General features: G+C 36.5%; 1 protein-coding gene and 1 pseudogene across 2 annotated transcripts in view; both read right to left on the reverse strand.

Moving 5' to 3' along the window:
- Positions 1-8,759, reverse strand: LOC127938710 (nesprin-1-like; annotated as a pseudogene).
- The window catches only part of LOC127938715 (nesprin-1-like), a 21,601-nt gene continuing 6,551 nt past the window's right edge, over positions 8,648-23,697 (reverse strand). The window contains exons 5-13 of one of the 2 annotated variants that reach the window (XM_052535536.1): positions 19,132-19,193; positions 13,721-13,816; positions 13,188-13,271; positions 12,302-12,322; positions 11,852-11,944; positions 11,536-11,715; positions 11,259-11,383; positions 10,128-10,234; positions 8,648-8,759 (exon numbers count right to left, since the gene is read on the reverse strand). In XM_052535536.1, coding sequence (XP_052391496.1) covers positions 10,219-10,234; positions 11,259-11,383; positions 11,536-11,715; positions 11,852-11,944; positions 12,302-12,322; positions 13,188-13,271; positions 13,721-13,762 — 561 coding nt within the window. In that variant the 5' untranslated portion in view covers positions 13,763-13,816; positions 19,132-19,193 and the 3' untranslated portion in view covers positions 8,648-8,759; positions 10,128-10,218. The remainder of the gene's footprint in view (positions 8,760-10,127; positions 10,235-11,258; positions 11,384-11,535; positions 11,716-11,851; positions 11,945-12,301; positions 12,323-13,187; positions 13,272-13,720; positions 13,817-19,131; positions 19,194-23,697) is intronic. The other variant, XM_052535537.1, reaches the window with a different exon arrangement.

Genomic DNA, 23,697 nt, shown 5'->3' on the forward strand with positions numbered 1-23,697 from the left:
TTACCTGTGTGGTAAACAGGTACTGAGAGAACACCACCTCTCCTCCAGGTTACAGTGAAGATCTCTAAGCTCTGCGGTCCTTTCCTTTGAAGCTGAAGAGTACAGAGACTCTGCACAAGTCTCCAAACTTTACCAACAAAGACTCCTGAGAGGGAACTTCTGACTGCATGTACTTGTACATTATGTGAAAAAAAATAATAATTTGCTATTAAAGACACAGAGTCCCACATTTTCACACAACAGGAATTTAAAAAAGGAACCAAGAGAGTTGAAAATCCCTAAAATGACCTCCGACTTCACCTGCAGCATCTGAAGCTGGCCGTGTAGCTTCACATTGTCTGCAGTCAGGTATGGAGAATCTGAACTGCATAGAGATTCGCACCTGTTCAACCAGGACTGCAAAAGTGAGAGATCTCTCTCACATCTAAAAACCAGAGAGTCAAAACATCGCATTAAACATCGTGTAACAAAGACCTCTTCCGACACGTTATGTAACTAATGTACATTTTAACACATGCCTTTGCCACAGAGTCAACAGGTTCTCCAGTTTCGTTTGTTTTTCAGTGGCTTGCTGTGTATGTAATTTGTGAGCTTGCTGAAGGTCAGCCACAGCTTTCTCCAGCTGTCCGGCATCAGACAGGCTCCTCCAGCCCAGACTCAGAGACGTCAGCCTGGGCCCCAGCTGCTGTAGATGCTGCACTACATACTGAGAACGGAGGAAACACAGTTTGTGTCATACATACAATGTTACTCTAGCAGACTCAAATGCCCTTTAATAAACAGATTTTTTAAAGCAGAAGTTATTATGATTGTAACTGTATATGGTCTTGAATAGGGGTCTCATTCTAATGGCCTCAGGCCAAATATGGGGATTATTACTTACTACTCTTCAAGTAAAAATAGTTTATCCTTTAATCCAGTCTGCAAATAGATTTTTACTTTCTGCATTTTGGTTTGGTCTTCCTTACTCTCTTAAGGATTATTAAACAGCAGTCAATATTATTTTTTCTACATGGCTTATTATAACCCTTAAACAAAAATGAACTGAAGCTGTATCTTAGGAGGCAGCAACAAACAGACATGCTGCGACAAATCCTTCATTTTATTTTTCTGAGATTAAAATGAATACATTTTCACAAATATCAGACTGTACATGTGAACTGATTATTATACATTTTAAGTGATTTTCCATTTAAAGAATTTCTAACAATTACATCAAAATTAGATTGCATTGATTGTACAGTATAAATAATGGTATTTGTTGAAGCTGTTGGCTAGTGGCCCCGAGTTTGAGCTTGACACCACTGGTCAATATGGTACAGTATATACGGAGATAGTTTTATTTTGGTCTCTATGTCGTCTGTTCCCAAACATATGTAATACTTACCATATGTTCATGGAGAGTTTTATATGTTGTTGTTGCTGATGGAATTAACTGGTACATTCAGTTTTTCTTGTAGTCCATTCAGGAAACCTTCCACCTAAGATGCGTGAAAACATTAAGTAACACACATCTAAAATGGCTTAAATAATAAATCAGATCGTACTGTACTGTATGTTATGTCACCTCATTGAGATCTTGGATAAATTGTTTTGTATTTTTCAAGCTAGAGTGGAACTTTGCTTCTCGTTGCTCCACAATGCTCTTAAACTCCTCCCGGTATCTCCCAATCTGTGTCAGACCTGCTTTAATTCCTCCTGCCTCCTTCGGTGTGATGAAATAAATTACGAACTTAAACTCTTGTCTCCAATCGACTAAAGACGTCCATCTTTTCTTCTAAGCCCTTCTTCAGCATCTAAGAAGCAGTGAAAACAATGCAGAGACATCATTCACTGAGCGCTAAATGAAACCTATCTTGTTGTCTGGTTAATTTGGTTATGTTTATTAAGTTGCAGTCTTCTGATCCAGGTTTACAACATCCATCATCTCGGTTTACCTCCACAGTGTGTATCTGCTCATCCAGGTTGGCAGAGGTTCTGCTGAAAGCTTCAAGCTCCTTCTTACTTCCACAGACCCAAGAGAAGAAAGCCTCAGACTCACGGCTGAAACCTTGCCACCACCTGTGCATCATCTCCAGATCTGACATGCTATTGGAACAGAGACAATCAGGAAAGGAGCACCACTTGTGAAATGCATGCAATGTTTGTATGTAATGTCATGAAATATGGTTGAAGTATACAGCTGAAATATACTTTAAAAGTGACGTAACATGCAGCCAAGTATGGTAACCCATACTCAGAATTCATGCTCTGCATTTAACCCATCCAAAGTGCACACACACAGCAGTGAACACACACACACACCGTGAACCGTTGTTAAAGACTACTTCAACCTGACATAATTGAAAATGAAATTCTCTTAAACTGTACATTACAAGTATGTACAGTAGAAAAAGACATACTGACTTAAACCGGTCTTACATTTTGCGGAGGCTGGCCTGTATCTCCTGTAGTCTCTCTTTTGTGGACTGGGCCTGACCCTGTAGTAAAGACTGATTCTGAGGACCAAGTTTAATATCTGCTGCCTTCATCAGGGACTCAGCTCTAACAGCAAACATCTTACCCTGCTCATAAAGCTCCTAAACAAACACACAGATATGAGTATTGTTCAAAAGCCCAAAGTTCATAAAGGAATCTCACTTTAAAACTTTTCATTTCAATCTTGAAGTTGTCCATGCTGCTGAAGATGAGTTCCCTCTGCAGGACAGGACTCAGACACACAAACTGCCAGATGGCCTCTTTCTCCACGTCAAACTCCTGCCATGCACTCACAGTGACCTAATGACAAATGAGAATCACACATTTCTGTACCATTTCACCACTAATTGTTGAAAAGGTGAAACCAACTGCAAGTAATCTGAGTGATTAAATTTTTTGCAGTTTTTCCACGTTGCATTACCGGCTTACACTTTATGCACAAACAGTAAGTATGCACTCAAATAATAGCCAAACAGTAATGATTGTCTGCTGAAAACAAGCTCGGCCCTCTGAAGAGAAGAGCATTTTAAGGTCTTTTTGATTCCAAGGACAAAGTCACCATGACTTTTCCAGTTGTTTGTGATTACTGGATAAGGATTAAGTACAAGGATTTTTACAATACGGTTTAAAGCTTGGCATAACTAGAAAAATGTAAACTAAAAAGTTTAACTAGTGTTAATTATATGTAATATAAAATTATAATTGATAGTTACAATTTAATAATAATAATATTTGGTAAAGACATTGAAGATCAAAATTAGACAACAACTTCCAATTTCCAAAATTTCCTAAATCAGGAGTAAAAGGGCAGTTTTAAGCATATTTCATAAATTAACTGTATTCTGAAGTGCAGTATAAAAACTCAAATTAGATATTTGAAAAAGATCTCTGATCAAAATTAGAGAACACTTACAGATACCTCCAAGTTATTGGTGTTAATCTGGCACCTAGTGCTAATTTAAAACAAACGTTAATATGGCCTATGTGTAAATATCACTTTTTGATTGAAAGCGTTACCTCAGGTGTTTCTCCTGAGCTGCCCGGTCTTCTTTACAGAAATTACTTTGAGAATGGAGATCTGTCTCTTTTTTTTGCTGGGTTTTCATATTTTACCATGTATACACACCATGAAAGGGTATGACATACAAGAGTGAGAAAGGAAAAGGAAAGGGAACATAAAAATAAAATAAATGATTCTCAGATTCCTCCCTTGGACTATCATGCATGATTCACAGCAATCAGATTAGCAAATACAATTGATGAGCAGATTCATTGTGTCTATTGCATTATGTGTGTCAACAAAAGGAACTCTACCAGGTGAATAAGGAGCAGCTGTTTGGCCTCTGTTACATTCTCTGCAATCAGTATTCTCCTGTTCTCCTGTGTCTGGATCACCTCCTCCTTCAACTGCTCTACAGCCTCTATGTTCCATTCACTGGCCACTGCAACAGGAACATCCTGAGAAAACAGTAAAAGAGTTTAACCATGCAATATATCATCAGAGCAAAAAATGTCATAAACAGTATAACAATACACTCCAAATAAATTGAATTTTGAAACCTCAACATCCTGCATAAAGGCTTAAACATCCAATAATGACACCTGAAGTGGTGAGGAAAGTTTGGTAATGGAAGTGTCCAGAATCTCTTGTATGTCTAAGCTGACATCCTGGTGCATCCTCACCTTATGAGTCTCAGGAAGACGAGTATACTTTGGAGAGAGCAAAACAGACTCGAGAATTAAAAGAAGAGTTAACTTTAAAACAAATTTACTCCACATGTCTTTCTTTCCTCTGACACAAAATTAACCTTTTATAGTAGTTCTGACACTGAAGAAAGAAACAAAGGAATAAATTTAAAGTATTTCGATTTTAGGCTGAACCCTCTCTTTAACCTGACAAATTTCTTGTCTTTAAGATTTGCACAAGCTTGTTTACCTGTTTGACCTTCAGAAATAGTTCCCTCCATCTTCCATTAAGAAGCAGGAGCTGATGCTTTATATCAAATGTCACCATTTCATTACAAGTCTCGATCAGAAAGTTTCCTGCATCATTCATAGCAGCGTGCTGGTCCATCCAGTGCGTAAGATTACGAAAAAACTCCTAGCAGAACAAGAGAGAATATGAATGCATTATAAAACAACCCTACTAGTTATTTTCATAGACTTGCCTGCATCTACAGTATGTGGATGTCTCACCCGTTTGTTCTCGGGTTGTCTGAGAGCCCCCTGAGCGTCCTCCAGCCAGGCCTGCAATGAGGCCACGCAACTGTTGTACCTCAGCCAGTTACACTGCACTTGCTCCAGCATAGACCTTACGCTTCGCACCTCCACCCAAAAACTCCTCCACTGATCAGACACCTCTCGCAGAAAGAGCTTCACAACTCCCTCAACTAAAACATTAAAACATGCACATTTAAAAGCAGATTCAAGAAAGCACTAATAAATACTCCTTGGCATCAACAACAAGATTTTATCCTTCCCTTTTAAAAGTGAATTATCATTTACATTTTTATTTATCTTTATTTTAATGCTTCAACTTCAAATTGTTATTTTACTTAGGTGCAAAAGCAACATTTCTCATTTTAATTAGATTATTTAAGTTTAAATCTGAAATAATATTAAACTTATCTTTATATAATATTTGATTTATTTCTATATTATAACAGGATATAACATCTTAAATGCTTTTAGGACAGACCCATGACTCAGTTTTGTGTTGCGATCCACCAGTTGAGAACCACTGCACTAAATCACACGGATAAGATGTGATTGGCTTCTGGGATATGTATTTTGTGATCTTCCAATCACACTTCAGATATATAACACAAAGACCACCTCTATTTTGAGATTGCCTTAGGCATGAACAAAGCAACATGTTGGCAGTCTATTGCCCAGAGAAACCCAATCAGAATATAGTATCTGCAATAATAGACTGGAATTCCCTTTTGAGCTCTGTGCCTGGGAAAACCTCATTTACCAGTGGCCCGAGGAGAGGGACATGAGCGTAGAACGATAAAGAAAAACCAAAAGGAAAAGAGCAAGAATGAAACAGAGAGAGAGAGAGAGAGAGCAGGAAGATGCTACAGGCGCAGACTGACTGACTACTGAGTCCACAAGGATTAAACTGTGAAAGTTGCTTCCAGTCTGCCCTCTGGACACAGAGTTGGTGAAATGTGAAGCATTATCTTAAAAAACTGTGCCTTTATCAGATTTTTACATTATACATATTTTTTTTATTCCCGCAAGGCTCCACTACTGCTAAAATTCATGAGGCCCGGGACACAAATCTTGTGTGGGCTTCCCTGTGTGCTTTCTTCTAAAATTCCGAAAAACATATTTTGCTATATTTGATGATTCTCATAAAGTGATGAGAAAAAGAAGTGAAACCACAATAAACCTGCAAAATCATTGCTAAAAAGTTGTAGTGCTGTTACCAAACTACAATTTAGCATAACCACAGGCATAAAGTAAGTTTACAGAAAACACACAATTATTTATATTAAAGCAGACCTGAGCTGTCTGTCTTAATGTAGAGCTCAGAAGCGTTTATAAGAGCCTGGTGGCTGGATTCATACTTCTCAAAGAACTGCTGCCTCTCCACAAAAGCCTAGAGAAGCAGAGAATAAACAAAAGTAAATATCAGATCATTTAACTGCTGAGCCAAGATTAAAGAAATAAGCATCTTTAACATATCCCAGGATCTACTGAATGTGATAATGGGCTTCTCTATGTTTGAAATACAAAATTATTTTTTATAGAATCCTTCTGGCCTGTAAACTTACACCATAGCTTTGTAGCAAAAGCTCCAATGATTCCAGTCAGTCGTATTTAATGATCCGGGATTTTAGCTTGGACACAGTTAGTGTCAAAAATGCCAGCATAGAGTATTTTGACTCCCAGAATTCCAGTTTGCTCAAGTGAACGTGGGAGGAGGTAGATATGTAATTTAATCTGAAAGCAGTTAAATAAAAACAGGTTTATAATATAATATAATATAATATAATATAATATAATATAATATAATATAATATAATATAATATAATATAATATAATATAATATAATATCTCTTTATATATTTTTGAGGTTATCTGTTATGATGTTTACCTCTCTGCCATGTCTTGCAGTTGTTCCATGGGAATGGGGACATTAATATTATCACATCTGTCTCTGTGTATTAACTGCATGGTCTGCTTCTGCCTTTCAAGAAGCCTTAAGATCTGCTACACAACAATACAGATAAATGCAAAACTCAGGATTCATGTTAAAGTAAGAATGTGAAGGTTTTGGTAGTTTTGGTAATACTCAGTAATGGATTCTCATTCATTCATTCATTCTCCATTACACTTTACACATTAATCCAAACAAATGCAGACTTCCTCATCCTATTTTACCTGGTCATGTAGTCGCTTTTTGTGAATTGCTGTGGCGTGCTCATCATGAGCTTGCTGAGGGACTAGCTCCTGTCGAAGGATCTTCTCTGCCTGATGTAACCACACTCCGACTTCACCCAGAGGATGAGGCAAACCACTATCCAGCTGTGGATGCCAATCCAAAAGCTGCAGCAAGAAAAATACAAATAATAAATTGTATTTAAAAAAACTGTGAATATCCTCAAAGGTAAAACTTATTAATTGATTAATAAATAAAGTGAATGGACTAGGATTAGGGCCAGTCTATGTATATGATTAACTTCATATATAATAAAAATCTATGGTGTATCTGACCCTTGCAGACAGTCTCTCCCAGGCCTGTTTGTCATCTTCTGACTGGACTGAATGCATGTTTCCACTTGTCTTTTCTGCACCTCAGACTGAACACGATAATGCTTGAATGTCTGAGAGAAAGAGAGAGAGATTGAATGAAAGAAAGAAAGAGAGAACTACAGGGAATTCAATTTCCTGAATATCTGAATATTCAAATAATGTCCAATGTAATGCTAAAATGAGAAAGACAGCAAGATAACACAGCCTGTCCAAAAAATTACAAAGCAAGAGAAAGAGAAAAAGAGAGACATGCCAAAAGCTGAAAATATTTTAAACAGCCAAATTGCACATGCATGTATTCATGCAATAATGGACTCCAATTTTCCACTTTCTCTCTAGCAGTGCGGTCCCTGCTAGAGCTCTGGTTCTTCTGAATATAAAACATGTCTGTGGGCGCTATAGAAGCAACAGACCCCGCTCACTAGTGTGTAGTGCCAATGATTATGAGAGCAATGACAGCTCTCAGCTGTAATGTATATTAGCATCATCTGCATGCGTATGTGGGAGTGTGCTGAGTTTTAAGCAACCAGTGTTTTGTCTGGGATAGGTTTCACATTTTTACATTTTTATTACATATTGTCATATGAATTATGATGAGTAGACACACAGTGTTGCCCAAAATCTGAGACCACAGTGAAAATTTCAAATCTCAAATCATGACTGACAACATATACTACTGGTTAAAAGTTTGGGGTCAACAAAATGTTTTCATCTTTTGCAAACGAGCAAAACAGCAATATTGTATCACAATTATCACAATTTAACAATTGTTTTCTATCTGAAAAAGAATTATTATTATTATTCCTGTGACTGCAAAGCTGAATTAAAGCAGCCATTACTCCAATCTTGAGTGTCACATGATCCTTCAGAAATCATTCTAATATGCTGATTTTATTTCTCTAGCTTTTTAGCTAATAAGGTACAGCATAGCTTGATATAGATGGTTATTCAAAAGCAGTTCAGTTCAAAATAAGTTCAGACATAACCAAAAAAGTATTAGCATTTAGTGAGGGATTTATTTGTAAATACAGTAATGGCTCTAAACTATTTGCTGACTGAATGAGTCTGATTCGGTTCATAAGAGTCATTTTTTCTTTGCAAGAAATAGTAATTTGTAAGAAAATATGAATTTCATGTTAGTCAACTTCCAGCTATTTATAACATGATTTATAATGAAAACAGTTGTATTAAATGACATTAAAAAATAAAAAATAGAAGCATTTTTACTAAAAGTCTAGATTTTTGAACCCTACTGCATATCAGTATTTCTGCTTTCTTGGATATTGCTATTAACAGTGGCCATTTGACCACTCAATAAGTTTTTGTCAGGCATCCAATTGATATCATATGTTGTCTAAATAACACTTCCAGCCCTACAGGCTCTGACTGACACCCTGAGCTCACCTGGTACTGCATAACAGGACTTCCTCCGTTCCTCTGATCTTGAGCACAATCTCTCTCTCTCCAACTGATCTGCCCACACTTTCAGCTCCCTCAGTGTCTTACGCTGCTCCTTCTGCGAGAAAAAAATGAGTGCTGACTTAGTTAAGATTGTAGAAACAAGACAAAAAGCAAACATTTGCACAGATTTAAGGCGCTTGGGGAGCTCTACACTCATCATTCCCTTAACAAAAGTAATTTAATGCACTTTAAACCCCCAACTCAATACAAGTTTGCAGTTCGAACATGCATCACTAATGCCACATTTATAAATCCACCGCAGACTTTGTGCTCCTGCTGTTTGCAGAGTTCTTCTCCTCCATTGTGTGGATCTGCCCCAAACCTCTCCACGGGGGAGCAAGAAATCAGCTCTGAGGGGAGATACTAATCATTTTACACACATTTACCCTCCCTATTGTGAATTAGGAGAAAGAACAAGAAACTGAAAGCACTGTTCAGCTAATTCTAATGAAATTAGGCCTATTCTTCTGATGCTCAGACATTTTGGCCTCCTCCATGAGGCAATGCCTTTGGGTCATCGAAATGATTATATCATGACCTTGCCAATGTCTGGCGCGTGTTCTCCTCCCCACCTCCCAGAAAAAAGGAATACCATAACAGGCATTCAATGCCCTGGAATATTAAAACCTACAATATTCAAAAAATACAATATTCGTTTAAATGTACAACAAAGAGTTGAAAATGCTTCAAACTGCAGTGACTTTGAAACACGCGCAGACGGTGGTATGAGGGAACTAATGGTTTCCACAAAAGGACCAGGTGGTGACAGGATCAGTTTAGCGCTTCAACGTGGTTATGAACTATTATTATTCTTCAAAGACTGCTATTGATGCTAATCATCAGGCTATCGGTATCAGCGCAAAGCCAAAGATCGTTATTGTCATGTAAATTTCACCCAATGCCCCAGTTGTAATGCAAATATAATAGTAAAGGGAGTAAAATTATAATGGGCATATCAAAGGCGTACAATGCCCAAGATTATTAAACCTGATCCACAAAGCATCCGTGCTGCTCATGATGAAAAGGAAGGCAATATACTACTAAAAAGATTTTAAACTACATAGCACAGCAGCAGCAGCAGCAGGTTGAAATTGTGGCCGAGCAGTCAAAGCAGGCATAATGTGGTTTTTACATGCAAACACACCTCTTTTCCTCAATGGCTCGAGGAGCAAGATAAAACTTGAGACAGAAAAGGAATGAATGTAAACAACAAGACATTAGTGGACAAAACAGAGGGAGGAGTATAAAGAGAGAAATACGGTGTAAGAAAATGGTCAGTAGATAGAAGTGAATCAACAAATAAGAATTTTAATAATGGTCGTTTAAAAAACAGAGTAAAGAGTCTAGGTATCAAACCATGAGACATACAGTGAATGGAGAGCTGGTTAAAGTCTGGTTGTAGGATGAGAAATATTTATAGCACCTCCTCTTGATCTCCAATCTCTGTCTCTTGGCTGTCTGGGTGATGCTTCAGAAACTGTGTCACATATGTCATGATGGACTTCTCATCTGGCTTATCCACATCCACATCTAAATCACATTAAGGAAGATTACAATTTAATGTAAATAAAATATAGGTTTTGCAATGAACACCCTGTGTTTCAAATGAGGCCCGTAATAACGAACCCTATTCAAAAGCTTCCTTTCTTCTCAAAAATATGGTTTGTTATCCTCTTTTGTCTACATTTTTTGTGAGTCATTGTTCTGTTGCGAATTGAATTTGATTGACTTTTCAGTCACCGTCATTTCCTTTTAGCTTTGCCTCTAGTCTCCTGTTTTGTGCATTCATGCAGTATCATTTCGTTTTAACACACCATGAAATGACCTACTCAAATTTCAATGATAGTATGCACAATTTGTTTTTTGGTTTATTTTGAAAATTGCACCAAGTGGTAATCACAACTTTTGATGATGCTATACCAAGAAAAAGTGCAGAATTTTTAATCTTTATTTGCTTTAAATGTTTGGTCTCAAACTCCACTACACTGGGACACTGGGAAGTTTATAGTCTGACAAAGGCTTCACTGATGGTTACCTTTACAAAAGAGCCATGGCTGACAATGTTCCTTACCGCTGACTTACCATTCACAATCTGTTCTGTCAGCTTTACCGTGGCTAATGGGTCACTTATCATTTAAATGTCAAAATTCATTTGTCAGACTCCTGTGGGAAGCATGAGGAAGCTCAGATGTCATCTAGGGGGTCGAAGACTTAACCCCTCCATTAAAAATTAATTTCCTCTGTGAGAGGCATACTGCTTATTAGAATTTAAGCATTTGGCAATTAGAGCCTCGTGCAACACAATTTGAAAATACACAGCATAGAAAAAAAAAACTGTGTCTGTCTGTTACTATGAATTTACATCAAAAACAGACTCTGCATTAAAATCTCTAGTTATGAATTGGACCAACACCCTAAACACTGTATTTTCTCTTTTAAGTAAAAAAAAAAATAATTCTGTTTTTCTTTATGATTGGTATCACCTTCAGGGTCAAGCAATTGCGGGACACCCAGTTCTCTCTCAGCCAATGAGAAGGCATCTTCTAGGTTATACCTGTTGGGTCTCCTCCAAACACGTTCCATATTAACAAGATGGGGTCGCAAAGCAAAGATGACAGCGTGAAAAACCATCCCTGTGCGCCAGCTGGGGCCAAAGTCCTTCACATCCAGACCCAATCTCGTGTAAACACATGTGTAAGTATGTACATTATGTTAAAACCCCAGGAAGAATGCAGTCATATGCTTTAGTTAGGGAAACGGGACTACAAGGACAAAGAACAATATATAGATTCGGGACCTTGCACAGGCATGTATTAACAAAAAAGTTCTTACTTTGTTGCTGTGGTCTGGACCCATTTGAGCAGGGCTCTCTTGGCCCCGCCCTGAAAAGAAAGGCGGGGCTTGCGTTTGACAGGTGGGCTGCTGGTCTCAGTGCTGTTGGAGCTTTCTACTGATGAATTGCTGCTACACTGTGGTTGTACGGCTGGTAGATGACTGGTGAGCTCCTCTATCTGAACAACAAGTGATAAAAATTTTACTATTTGTAACTACTTTATGATTTAGAGAAATTATAGAAGCGTAAAGCTATTATTGTGGAAAAATGAAATATTTATGGGATTTAAAATATTTCCTCTCTACTATTTTTACCTGGAAATATAAGATGATGGTCCATATTAACCCCAGCACAATCGAAGGTCTGCCGTCTACCACATCTGTTGTGTTGATGTTTACTAGTTTAATCTGTCAAGCAAAAATAAATTAACAAAAATGAAAAACTGTTATCATTTATTCATTTACATTCAAATGAAAACTGTAAAGCTCATTCAAATATGAATACATGCTAAAATAGTATTTAAATTATACTAATATAACACAATATAACATAATATATGATCACGATCCACTTTCAATAAAGAGAAGAGCTCTTTTTGTATTCCTTGAATGACAGCAAGTCATACAGGATTTTAATTTTTAGGATGCTTATATAGCTATGACAAGTCAATTCTTAATTCACGGTTACATTTGGAGAGATCCTGTTTCAGAAAGTGATAATGTCAAACATAGACATTATAGACTAAAGAAAGGTCACACACTAACCGGAGATCCTCTGTAGGCCGACTGAAAGGGTGACGAAGCAAAGGGGTGAAAGACAGAGAAAGAAGAATAGAGCTCATTACACGCTGTTACCAAAAGTGTGTCCCAGCATCATCTGAAGGACAGGTGATAAGAAACCTCAGCTCTGAGATAACCTAAAACCCTTCAGTGACAGACCAGGTGTATACTGCACACAGGCACCCATTGTTATAAACACACATAGATTAAGTTGAAAAATTCATGCAAAAGTACACACACACAGTCATAACAATCCACTTACTTGAAACAAAAAACGTTAAGTAACAATATATAAAACTGGAATTTACCAATGATGTTCCGGTCATGCAGTGGTTAAAATGAAACTGTATTTGTTTGGCACACATATGTACAGAACCGAAAGACCACTACCAAATATTTTCAGTATGAATACATGTACCTACTGACTGTACATTCTTTGGTCCATTATTTGTTCAGCTTTGGCAGCCACAGACAGACAGAAGGAATCTATGAGGGAAGTTCATCTCCACATGTGAGGCACCAGAGACAGATTTAAAATAAGCTGACTCAGGGCTAAACCTCAATAAGGAGAATGATTTCAGCCTGATGTGTCAACATCACCTCATAAATCTATTCTGAGCCATGCAGCAAGTTCTAATTAATCAATAAATCCTTAATTTACTGATGATTTGAATGAAACTATTTCTTGTTCAGAATGAGAATTAAAAAAGAAATGAAGAACAGGGTTTTCCTTTGTCTCTTGTGAGACAGTGCTGTAAAGCAAGAGAGCAGTATCAGAGCTGAGCAGGAAGAGGTTGTGTAGGTCAGACTGAGTGGTTATGACCTGGAGCTGTACACCTGAGCAAAGCACTCTGGGAATGGATAGCCTTACCCTCCTGCTCTCCAGAAACTTCAGCGCTCTTCCCACGTTAGCAACCCAGTGGATCCTCCTCAGCTTGCGGCCCTGTTCGCATGGCTGTCAGATGGGAGAAGATAGCACAGCAGACAAAAGGAAAACAGTGATAAACAGAGGAACATGTTAATAACCAGCAAGATATGTGAAGAAAGAAACAGCAAGAAAGCAGACAAGCAGGCTAGTTATACATGTTACAGAGAGACGGAGAATACAAAGATGACACCAAATAGATTGCAAGAGTGAAAAGTAAAAAATCAAAAAAAAAATCAAAGGGCCATCTGCCACTTGGTATATTGATTGTTACAGTACTGCAAAGACCTGAGGCACCACTAGCCTTATGGGATTGTTCACTGAGAGTGAGCGTATTCATCTGTATATTACAGAAATTGAAGTCTAACTGGGATCAATGATGCTTGATACAGTAAATGCTACCTGTACAGCTGTTAAGTAACTTAAAATAACAAAGGAAAAATCAAATACCAAAACAACCTAAAGTACATTTAGCTTACCAGTTTGTGACCAGACAGGACTTCAAGAAGAGCTAGCAGCATCACTCCATCTTTAACATCTTCAACGAGATCAGAGACCACTAAAGGAGGATTGCACTGAGGAGGGAAAACAATCCATTTTACTTCAAACTGTTTAGACATCTATGCAAGACAGACAGATAGAACGACAGAAAGAAGGACAAACCGATAGAAAGAATGAAAGATAGAATGAAACAATTGAATGAGAGATATAGATAGAATTACAGACAGAACGGGAGATTGAACGAAAGAATGATAGAATGAAAGATCAATAGAATGATAGAAGATAGAACAATACAGAACAATAAACAGAAAGATAATTAGAATGACAAAGATATAGATAGAGCGATAGAATGACTGAAAGAAAAGACAGAACAACCGAATGAAAGATAGAACAATAGATAGAACGAAAGAATGTTACATGAAGCAACAGAATGCTAGATAGAAAAACAGATACAGTAGATACAATGATAGACAGAACTACAGAATTATAGACAGATAGAATGATAGATAGATGTTGTGACGTGAGTTTGAATGAGCTTTTTTGATTAAACCCAGTGAATGAGATTGAGAAGCATCTAAAAAGGCTGAGTGTGTGTGTGTGTGTGTGTGTGTTTGAGAGAGAGAGAGAGAGAGAGAGAGAGAGATGTAGAGGGGGTGGGCATATATATTTCAAAATAACAGCAAAATAGAGAGAGAAAGAAAGTAGTTTAAGAGTGAAAGCGAACATGAATGTCAAGAGAAACAACAGTGGGATGGCCTTAATTACAGCCAGAAAGAGGAAGTGTTAAATAATTCAAAAGCTAATTGGATAAAATCACCTTATAGGATATTACATTAAAAAGAGGCACTTTGAGTAATTATGCAACTAATGAAAAATAAGAGGAAAAAACCACAAAGGCACAACCAGCAGGCTTTAACAAACTAATTGTCTGTGTCTGGTTATTAATGATGGAAATAGATTGTCATGGCAGGCGCTGCTGATTTATTCAGTGGAGTAACTGTGTTTAGCTACGGTAGCTGCATGTTCTGTGAAAACACAATCAAAGTTCACGTGAACATACAAATGCCCGAGGGCCAATCAAACTGTTTTCAATATCAGTCAGAGATGAGAGAGACACTGAGGCAGAGACGAGTTCAATTATGGTTGAGAGTAGGTCATGGCTTACTGTTCAACTGCAGTTTGTCCACTAAATAGTTTTTATATGCAATATCATCAAAAAAAATATATCTGGAATTAAAAATACAATTTATAATTGTGTTTCTTTTTTGCCCAAACCTTCAGTGGACCCTCTGCATCTCTGCATTCCCAAAAGCATAATTTAGGCAATATTATTTTTTTAATGACATTAAAAATAACGTCATTTTTATGAAAGTACAGAGCTCTTCTAGGGCACCTAAGGAGAAGATTTCTGAACCACACAGATTCCTTAACTCAGTGACCTTTCTAGAAAGCAGTGGGTGCAGTTTATAAACCTGTGGGCACAAATGACAAAATTGAGGTAATGCTTACAAATCTGTGAGCACTGATTGTTTAAATGAGGGTACAGTTTGTAAATCTGTGGGCACTGATAACTGAATTTCATAATTCAGAGAGAAACCTGATGGGGCGTTGATATATGTCTAGTGATAAAGCAGGTGCAGGCAGCAGGGTGCGTGTTTCTGGCTATGCTATCACTAATGCTATCTGTCAAATACATGAGAAATCAGCTCATCCACAATATTGAGCATGCCATAATTAAGCCCCAACCCACTCTGAGTGGATTTGTCAAAATTAGCACAGCACACACACACACACACACACACACATACACACACATACACCTCTCTCTCTTTCTCGGTCTCTAGTGGCTAATCAAGTTGAAGCTCTTAGGCAGATTAGTGCTTCAGTCCTGCCTCTCTGATGTTCTTCAAATTTGCAAGCACATGCATGAGTAAAGAGACCTGAGGCACTTTGCATCCCATGATGGTATCTTTTAATGAATGGTTTGGAGTATGAGGATTTTGAATACATCTTTTAACGTAAAACTGATCAAATTCTGTAGGAATTGATTATTGGATAGAACCAAGATCTTTGTTTAAAACTGAGAAGTCAAGCATTTTTTATTTTTTTTGGAAGTTTGCATCTTTTCAATTTTACAATTTTAAGATGTGCACAGGGAACAAGAGTTGAAAAACAGTTCACCCTAAAATTCCTAATCACTTGAGTTGATTTTGCATGTGGAACATAAAATAAATAAAAAAAAATGTAATGGACGCCCTTGTCCATACAATTACACTGCAAAAAAACACAAGCTTTTAAGAGGTTTCAAGCTTTAAAAAAGACACAGAAAGCGTACATTTATTATAAAAAGTGGCCCATACATACACCTTTATAATAAATTTAAACATGCTATGTTCCAATTCTACAAAGGTCATATCTCAGCTTCAGATGAGTAACAAAACAAATTATTCACCAACAATCTTCCCCTCCATAAAACTTATAAATTATTACCTTTATAAATTGTTTTTTATGATATTATCTTGTAAAGTGTCACCTTTAATTTAAATACCACTACTGATCCATTTAATCAACATAGACGATGGTAATAATAAGCAGATATTCCTATATATGAGGAGATACAGCCAGTGCAGGAACATGTTCAAAGGTTAATGCTTCACTGAATACGGAAAAATCTGCAAATGACAGTAATATGAAAACCTTCCAATCTGCATTTAAGTTCTGTCAACATACGAAGGGCACATTTCATTATCTATCATGGACCTATGGGTGCATCTTCTAATACTCTATCGATACTTCTATAAAGGAAGAGAGGAGCAAAAGAAACGGTGTGTAATTCTCATTCTCTGTTATATTACACATGCTAAGAATTAATCCGACATCTTTGGGCTATGAATTATGGAGCTGGAAAATCACTGCAGATTATTTGCATTAGCAATTTGGTGGAGGGATAGAGAAAGACATTTTGACCAGCATGCACCAACAGTTTTTCCTCAGTCTATCAGGCTTTGTTAAAAATCATCCTGTCAACAATATAAGTCACATTTCCTCCTGTCTCGCACATGCATTCTCAAACTTCTCCCTCAAACACTTGAGAGTGCTGTCACCAAGGCAACATCATTCAGCAGTAAGATGAGGTTAAAGGGCAAGAGCACAGCATTGGGAACAGCGGGTACCAGGGATGGCGTGGTGGTGTTCAGCTATTGAGTAAGTGATTTGGATTTACAAGATACAATGAATGTAATTGATTCTGACAGTTGTAGAACCAGTTGAAATAGTTCTCTATTTGCAATTTTAATAAGACAATCTCCATTTCTGTCATTCCTGCACACTCATTTCATGAAAAAAGGTATATTCAAGCAATAGGATCATGTCACATCTCTTTCATACAATAGGATTGTAGGTCCAAGGTAATATAAACGGCAGGGTGGATTTTCTTCTTCATCTCTTTTCAGTGCAGTCCACTGAAAGCTAAATCTTCATCTTGATCTTACATTTTTCTTTTATCATTTTGCCTTTAATAAACTATCACACCATGAGACAGCAGTGTTATTAAAAAAAAAATTGTATCCACGAATTCATCTCAATTTAAATGAAACCAAACTAACAATTATAAATAAAATTTCCATCCATAAGTTGAAGTATTTGAAACCTAATGAAATTGCTAAAAATACAGCTACATAAAATATATTATACAATTATTTGTTTACTATTATAAAAAAAAATATATATGCCATTTTATTAGTTTTTGTTTTATATATACATATATACACATATACACATACACACACACACACACACAGATATATATATACCATTCAAATATTTGGGATTATTAAGATTTTTATTACTTTTTAAAGAAATCTCTTATGCTGGATTTATTTGATCAAGGCTGGATTTATTTGATCAAAAATACATAAAAAAAAGTAATATTGTGAAATATTATTACAATTTAAAATAACAGTGTTCTATTTTAATATACTTTTAAAATATAATTTATTGCTGTGACCAAAGATGAACTTTCAGCATCTTTACTCCAGTCTTCATTGTCACATGATCCTTCAGAAATATATAGTGATTTATTATCAATGTTAGAAACAGATTTTGCTGCTTAATATTTTTTTGGAACCTGTGATACTTTTTGTTTGATTAATAAAAAGTTAAAAAGAACAGCATTTATTAAAAATAAAAACCTTTTGGAACAATACAAGACTTTACTGTCACTTTTTATCAATTTTACACGTCCTTGCTGAATAAAAGTATAATTTATTTTTGTTATTTTAAAGAAATAAAAACATTTACTGACCCCAAACTTTTGAACGGTAGCGCATATATATAAAACATTTCTGTAAATCCGAAACAAATAATACTAAAATAACTCTACAACATAAAAAATAAAGCTAAACAAAGTTATGCCTTTACAGAAACCGCTCATTAATGTGTTTTATAAACCACAGCGTTTATCCATCAGAAAGCATCTATCCATGCAGTAGCTGTTTAAAGAGAAGTGGAAACACTAAACTTGAGGAATCCTGTCAAAGAAATAATCATTGCATAAACCAATTCATAACACTGTCATCTTGAAGCACATTGATGCTGTGAATCTCACTGACAACAACTGACAGGTCCAATATGTCCATGACAGATGGTAATGAGCAAACAGATAAATAAATAACAGCTAGAGAGTGTATCACCATCACATCTTCTGTGGTTAACATTTAACACTGGAGAGGCGCTGATGTGCAACCTAATACAAAATGCCACATCAAGACACATTCCCCACAGATTGATATTTCAAATGAATATCCTGCTGCTCGTCACAGAAGATTAACCAAGTCAAGTCTTGGTGATCACACTGGAATTATCTGGAGTGGCGGCTAATTAAAAAAATGGCTTTACCAGTCACTCTTTACACATAAATCAATAAGCCATCAAGTTATTCTTACATGCATATGATGGGGTTAAATGCTGTGTCCTGTTTTTTTTTTTTATGCAAATTTATACAAGCACCTGTTATCGGGGCAAGCTTTTAATAATGTCCCTATTGTAATAATAGAAATTCTAATATTTTAAAGCTAAGCTCAATCGACAGCACTTGTGGCAAAATGCTGATGACAAAAACAAATAAATAATAATTTAAAAAGCAGTTCTATTGTGCGTGCAATATTGCACAAGACTGTGACACAGCACCTTTTTCATTACATAATGTTGTACAGTTGCATAGTTGTCTGTGTATAAGTGTATGTTCATGTTGGACCTGGACTGGTGCTACCAGTTTTGTGACAGATTAATTCTGCACTGTGGAAAGAAATGGTTATAACAACCTTCAGGTGCTTTTTTTCTCTCACATATGAATGTTGATTCAGAAATCTCACACGTGACTCGGGCTCACCTTTGCTAGATGGGAGTTGATCCATTTTGTGAAAGTCCACTTCTACACAGCTTCCTGCTCATCTAAAGGAAAGACAAAACACATCAGAATCCTGAGTAATGAAACTGATCTTAAATCTTAAACAAAACAGGAGACACCACATGACCCATCAAAAATGACAATAGATGTCGGTTAGCTACTGTAAATAATTGACCAAAATACAGGTATAATTTCTTTAGAAATACACAATTATCATTTTGACTAATATTTTTGACTTATATTTACACTTTTATAAATATTTAGTTGTGTGTTCTTTAATAGTGTGCTCTGATGAATAATACCATTTGCCTGTTTCTCTATAATAACCTTACTTATACTCTTAATAAACATAAACTTTTTCATTCTTGTGTGAGCAACACATAAGATTTAAAATGTCATCATTTTACATATTTTAAATTTAAAACAAATTTTAGACAATTAAATAAATAATAATAATACATTCAATATGTATGATGGTTTTTGGAGTCCCCTGAATTTGATCATGGGTAATGCATATTGGTTATGCATATTAGCACTTATCAGAACAGGAAAACACTGAATTTGGGGGTTGCTGTGACATTTAATTAAACATTTTTAACAATTAAGAAGCACAGAAATTAGTTTTGTAATTTTTTTTAAAGAATAGACACAACAGAGTAAACCATTTATCTGAGGAGATTGTTAAACTTTTACACAATTTTTACAAGGTCACCTAATAATAAGAATAACAGTATTCCCTACTGTATCCAGCAAGCAATGAAAGCAGATCCAGCACTGATTTTGAACTGCAAGGTGACAGCAATATCCTTTTTCTTCAAACAGTTATATAAGCAAGAGATGACAACTGACGTTTTAATGAAAGCACTGTCTGATGGATTACACTGAAGCTGGTCACTGTGAAACACACCGTCTGTGTGTGTGTGTGTGTGTGTGTGTGTGTGTGTGTGTGTGTGTGTGTGTGTGTGTGTGTGTGTGTGTGTGTGTGTGTGTGTGTGTGTGTGTGTGTGTGTGTGTGTGTGTAAAAAGGGGACCAGGCTCATGCATAATGCCACATGTGCCACAGTTATTTGTGCTAAAAATCTTGTATTTTGTGAATTAATAGTTTGATCAATTCTGTTTCAGAGCTAAAGCAATCAAATATTGATGAGAAGAAGAATATGATTGATGGCAACAGAAAAGATTTGCAGATGCAAATTGGTGTGTATTACTGTGTGTGTGTGTGTGTGTGTGTGTGTGTAAGAGAGAGAGAGAGAGAGAGAGAGAGAGAGAGTGTGTGCCTGGCCCAACATCATGAGGACAAGGTGACTTTGAGCAGGAAACACGGGTGCAAACTCACTGTATGCACATTTGACACATACACCCACAAAAACCCTATTGCACCTATATAAACATAACCAGCTTTCTTTTCTTTTCTTTTTTAAATGCCTAATTACATTTCTAAAATAACCACCATGATTAATCAACACTTGACTGTCTCTCTTGCACAGTCAGAAATAATCCACAGCACATCCAAGAACCTGCTGAGCTCCCCTACAGCTGACACTTTCCTTGCCAAAAAACAACAACACAACATTCACACATGTATACTGTAAAAAAAATAATAATAATAAACAAAGTTTATTGGAGTATGTCTTTCTAGTTCAAAATGTCACATTTAATTCAGTGTGTTGTTAGCTTGTTCTTTGTAATTAACTGTGACATTTTTCTTGCCATTTCTAAGTGAATGTGTTTATATTTTTTTGTCACTTCACAGAAGCACAAAAATATGTGCATGTCCATCTTTTTTTCCAGGTCCCCTACTTTCTTCTCGCCATACAACATAAGTAATCAAAATGTAAAACCTTCCATGTTCTTCTAACTTAATTGAAAGAAGTGGTGTGCATGTGTGCAGCACCGGTCTCAACATCCCTCTGTCTTTACTCTCTCTGTAGGAACCATTCCCCTTGTTCCTCTAGCCAATTGTTTGTATGGGAATGTGTGATGTTATCACAGATCTGAGTGTATGACGGAAGGGGGAGTGGTGTGTGTGTGTGTGTGTGTGTGTGTGTGTGTGTGTGTTGAGAGTCACATAGCCTACCGGCACACACACTCTTTAAAGACCGAACCGAGAAGGACATGCTCGGCACTTAAATTCCCTAAGATCAACTGAATTCTCTCTCTCCCCTCCCACTAAATGGATTGGATTCTACGATTTAGGAAAAGCCGCTGGCCTGAGCTGATTAACTTTGCCCGAAAACACTGCTCGATCTGATTTACCACTCCCAGAGGCTTTATAAAACTCATAGATCAGTCAAACAAAACAAACAGCCCTCCACTGATGGATGTATTATTGAGATGCAATGGGGCCTTTTATGTCACATTGTGCTATAAACAAACAAGCTGTATGGCTGGGTTTTGTAGTATATATGAAATTAATATTTTATAATGAAATACAGGTTGTATTTTGGCTTGAGATGAATGAAATAAATATTTTATAGAACAGCAAATACAAACCCCACTCCATTGTTGCAGGATTTGGAAATAAAGATAAGAGAAAAAGAAAAGCCTGGGGAAAATTATCATTTTTAAAATTATGATAGTTTCATTAATCATGTGTATAATTTTCTTCTTTATTCATCTCCTCCCAAAAGGGTTTTTAATGATTGAAGTCATTAATATCAAATGACTCCTGTCACATGCTATCAGTCTACAGTTATCTTCACTTCTCAAGCCTGGAATCTGTCCTGCAAAATCTTTAATGAAAATCTCTCTCTGAAAGGTATATGCATGCATGCATTTATTTTATGTATTTAGTAATAGGGTGTTTATTAGACAAAGACAGAGTTGCAGTAAAGATGTGTGGTCTGCTACATTTATTTATATATTTTAGCATGTTTTTTGTTGACAGAAGATTTGACTTTTTAATGATTCATATATATGAGTATATATTCATTGTACATATTTATGTAGGAGCACAGCCAGCAATGCTTTGCTGTTGACGTGACTAGTCTCTGTCCATGGTCCTGAACAAAACTCTGGTTACTGCATTGAGCAAAAACACCATCATCATCCCATTGAAACAAAAGAAAACAAATTCCCAAAACAAGAATTACATTTTTTAATACTGTACAACTGATTTCCATGATCTGTGGGCCCTTAGACGGTACTGCATCACATACAGGAATGCTACTGTAATGGAAATCACAACATGGGCTCAGGAATACTGTACAATATTAGTTTTGGTTATGACACTCTAGGAGCCCCTTCAGGCTAAAGAACAATCCACATGAGAAAGAAAAAAGACCGCATTTTGGAAAGGCATTCATTATAAACATGGTATTTTTAGTCACTAAAAAAAGGTTGTGTGAAGGCTAAGAGCTATTCTGGACTAAAGATCTGCAGAGGTTAGAGTACAAACAGATGCTGGGTTAGTGTGTCTGATGCCTGTGGCTATACAAACTTGTGGTTCATACATGGGTCTCCCAAAATGATCAATTGCATGAAAAATGGCGACTGGCACATTCCTCAGGATTTCTCATTTTATGTTTGACAGAACAAAGAGTTTGGAAAGAGTTTGGAATGATATGAGGGTGAGTAAATCATGACAAAAAAATTATTTTGGGGTGAACTATCCCTTTAATTTTATTGCACACAGTATCTGTTTTGTTCTTTGCTGACCTACAGCACCTTGTTTTGTGTTTGCACCTCTATTGTATTATGTCTTTGTGCAGCTCTGAACTGAAATCGAATGCTGAGTCTATGTGGTGGAACAGGGAGAGACAGAGATGAGGGAGACACTGATGGTGTAAGATTGCATGCACAGGAGCTCACAGCTCCACAATGTTCAAGGTGACTGTCTGTGCTTGTGTTGGTCAGTAGAGAATGGGCTGGTTTCTGCCATATCTGGCACATCATTACACAGCCATTGTGGCAGAGTGCCAGAACCGACCCATTTCTCTCTCTCTCTTTCTGTCCTGCTCCATTTCTCTGTGGCACTGTGCCAGAAGTGGTGTGAGTAGACTTAGAGAGAGCTGGAGCACATGAGATGACTTTCATGTGCCTCTTTATGTTTTTCTCTGTGCATGTGGAGAATGCAGTCTTTTAGAAGTGAAGTTCACCTATAAGTTCTAACATAACTAACAAAGAGGCCATCTCTAATAAAAAAAAAACAAATATTGCTTGTAACACTAAGCAACATGCAATTAAAATAGTCATTTATAATTTCTTCACAATTTCAGACATGAACTATTGGGTTTTGGGCATTTATTTTGGTACGTCCAACACAAATAATATTCTGATTTAATTAAGGTAATTATTTATTATTGTGATATTTACATTGCCACTGAACTATTTTTAGATTGAACTATATTCTAAGTCACCACAAGTAATACACTAGCTTTGCGTGACAAATAAGATCAGAGACCAGATCTTTGAGTCAGTGATTATATCAAGAATTGGAGCAATCATATACGTGAACAAATATTTCAGATCAGTTCTGCAAACTAGTTTGAACTAAATTACCTGATAAGTTTAACAACAGACATAAAAGAACAATTAGGCTGACAGACA

Source organism: Carassius gibelio, chromosome A20 (genome assembly GCF_023724105.1).
Source record: "Carassius gibelio isolate Cgi1373 ecotype wild population from Czech Republic chromosome A20, carGib1.2-hapl.c, whole genome shotgun sequence".
NCBI classification, from domain to species: domain Eukaryota; kingdom Metazoa; phylum Chordata; class Actinopteri; order Cypriniformes; family Cyprinidae; genus Carassius; species Carassius gibelio.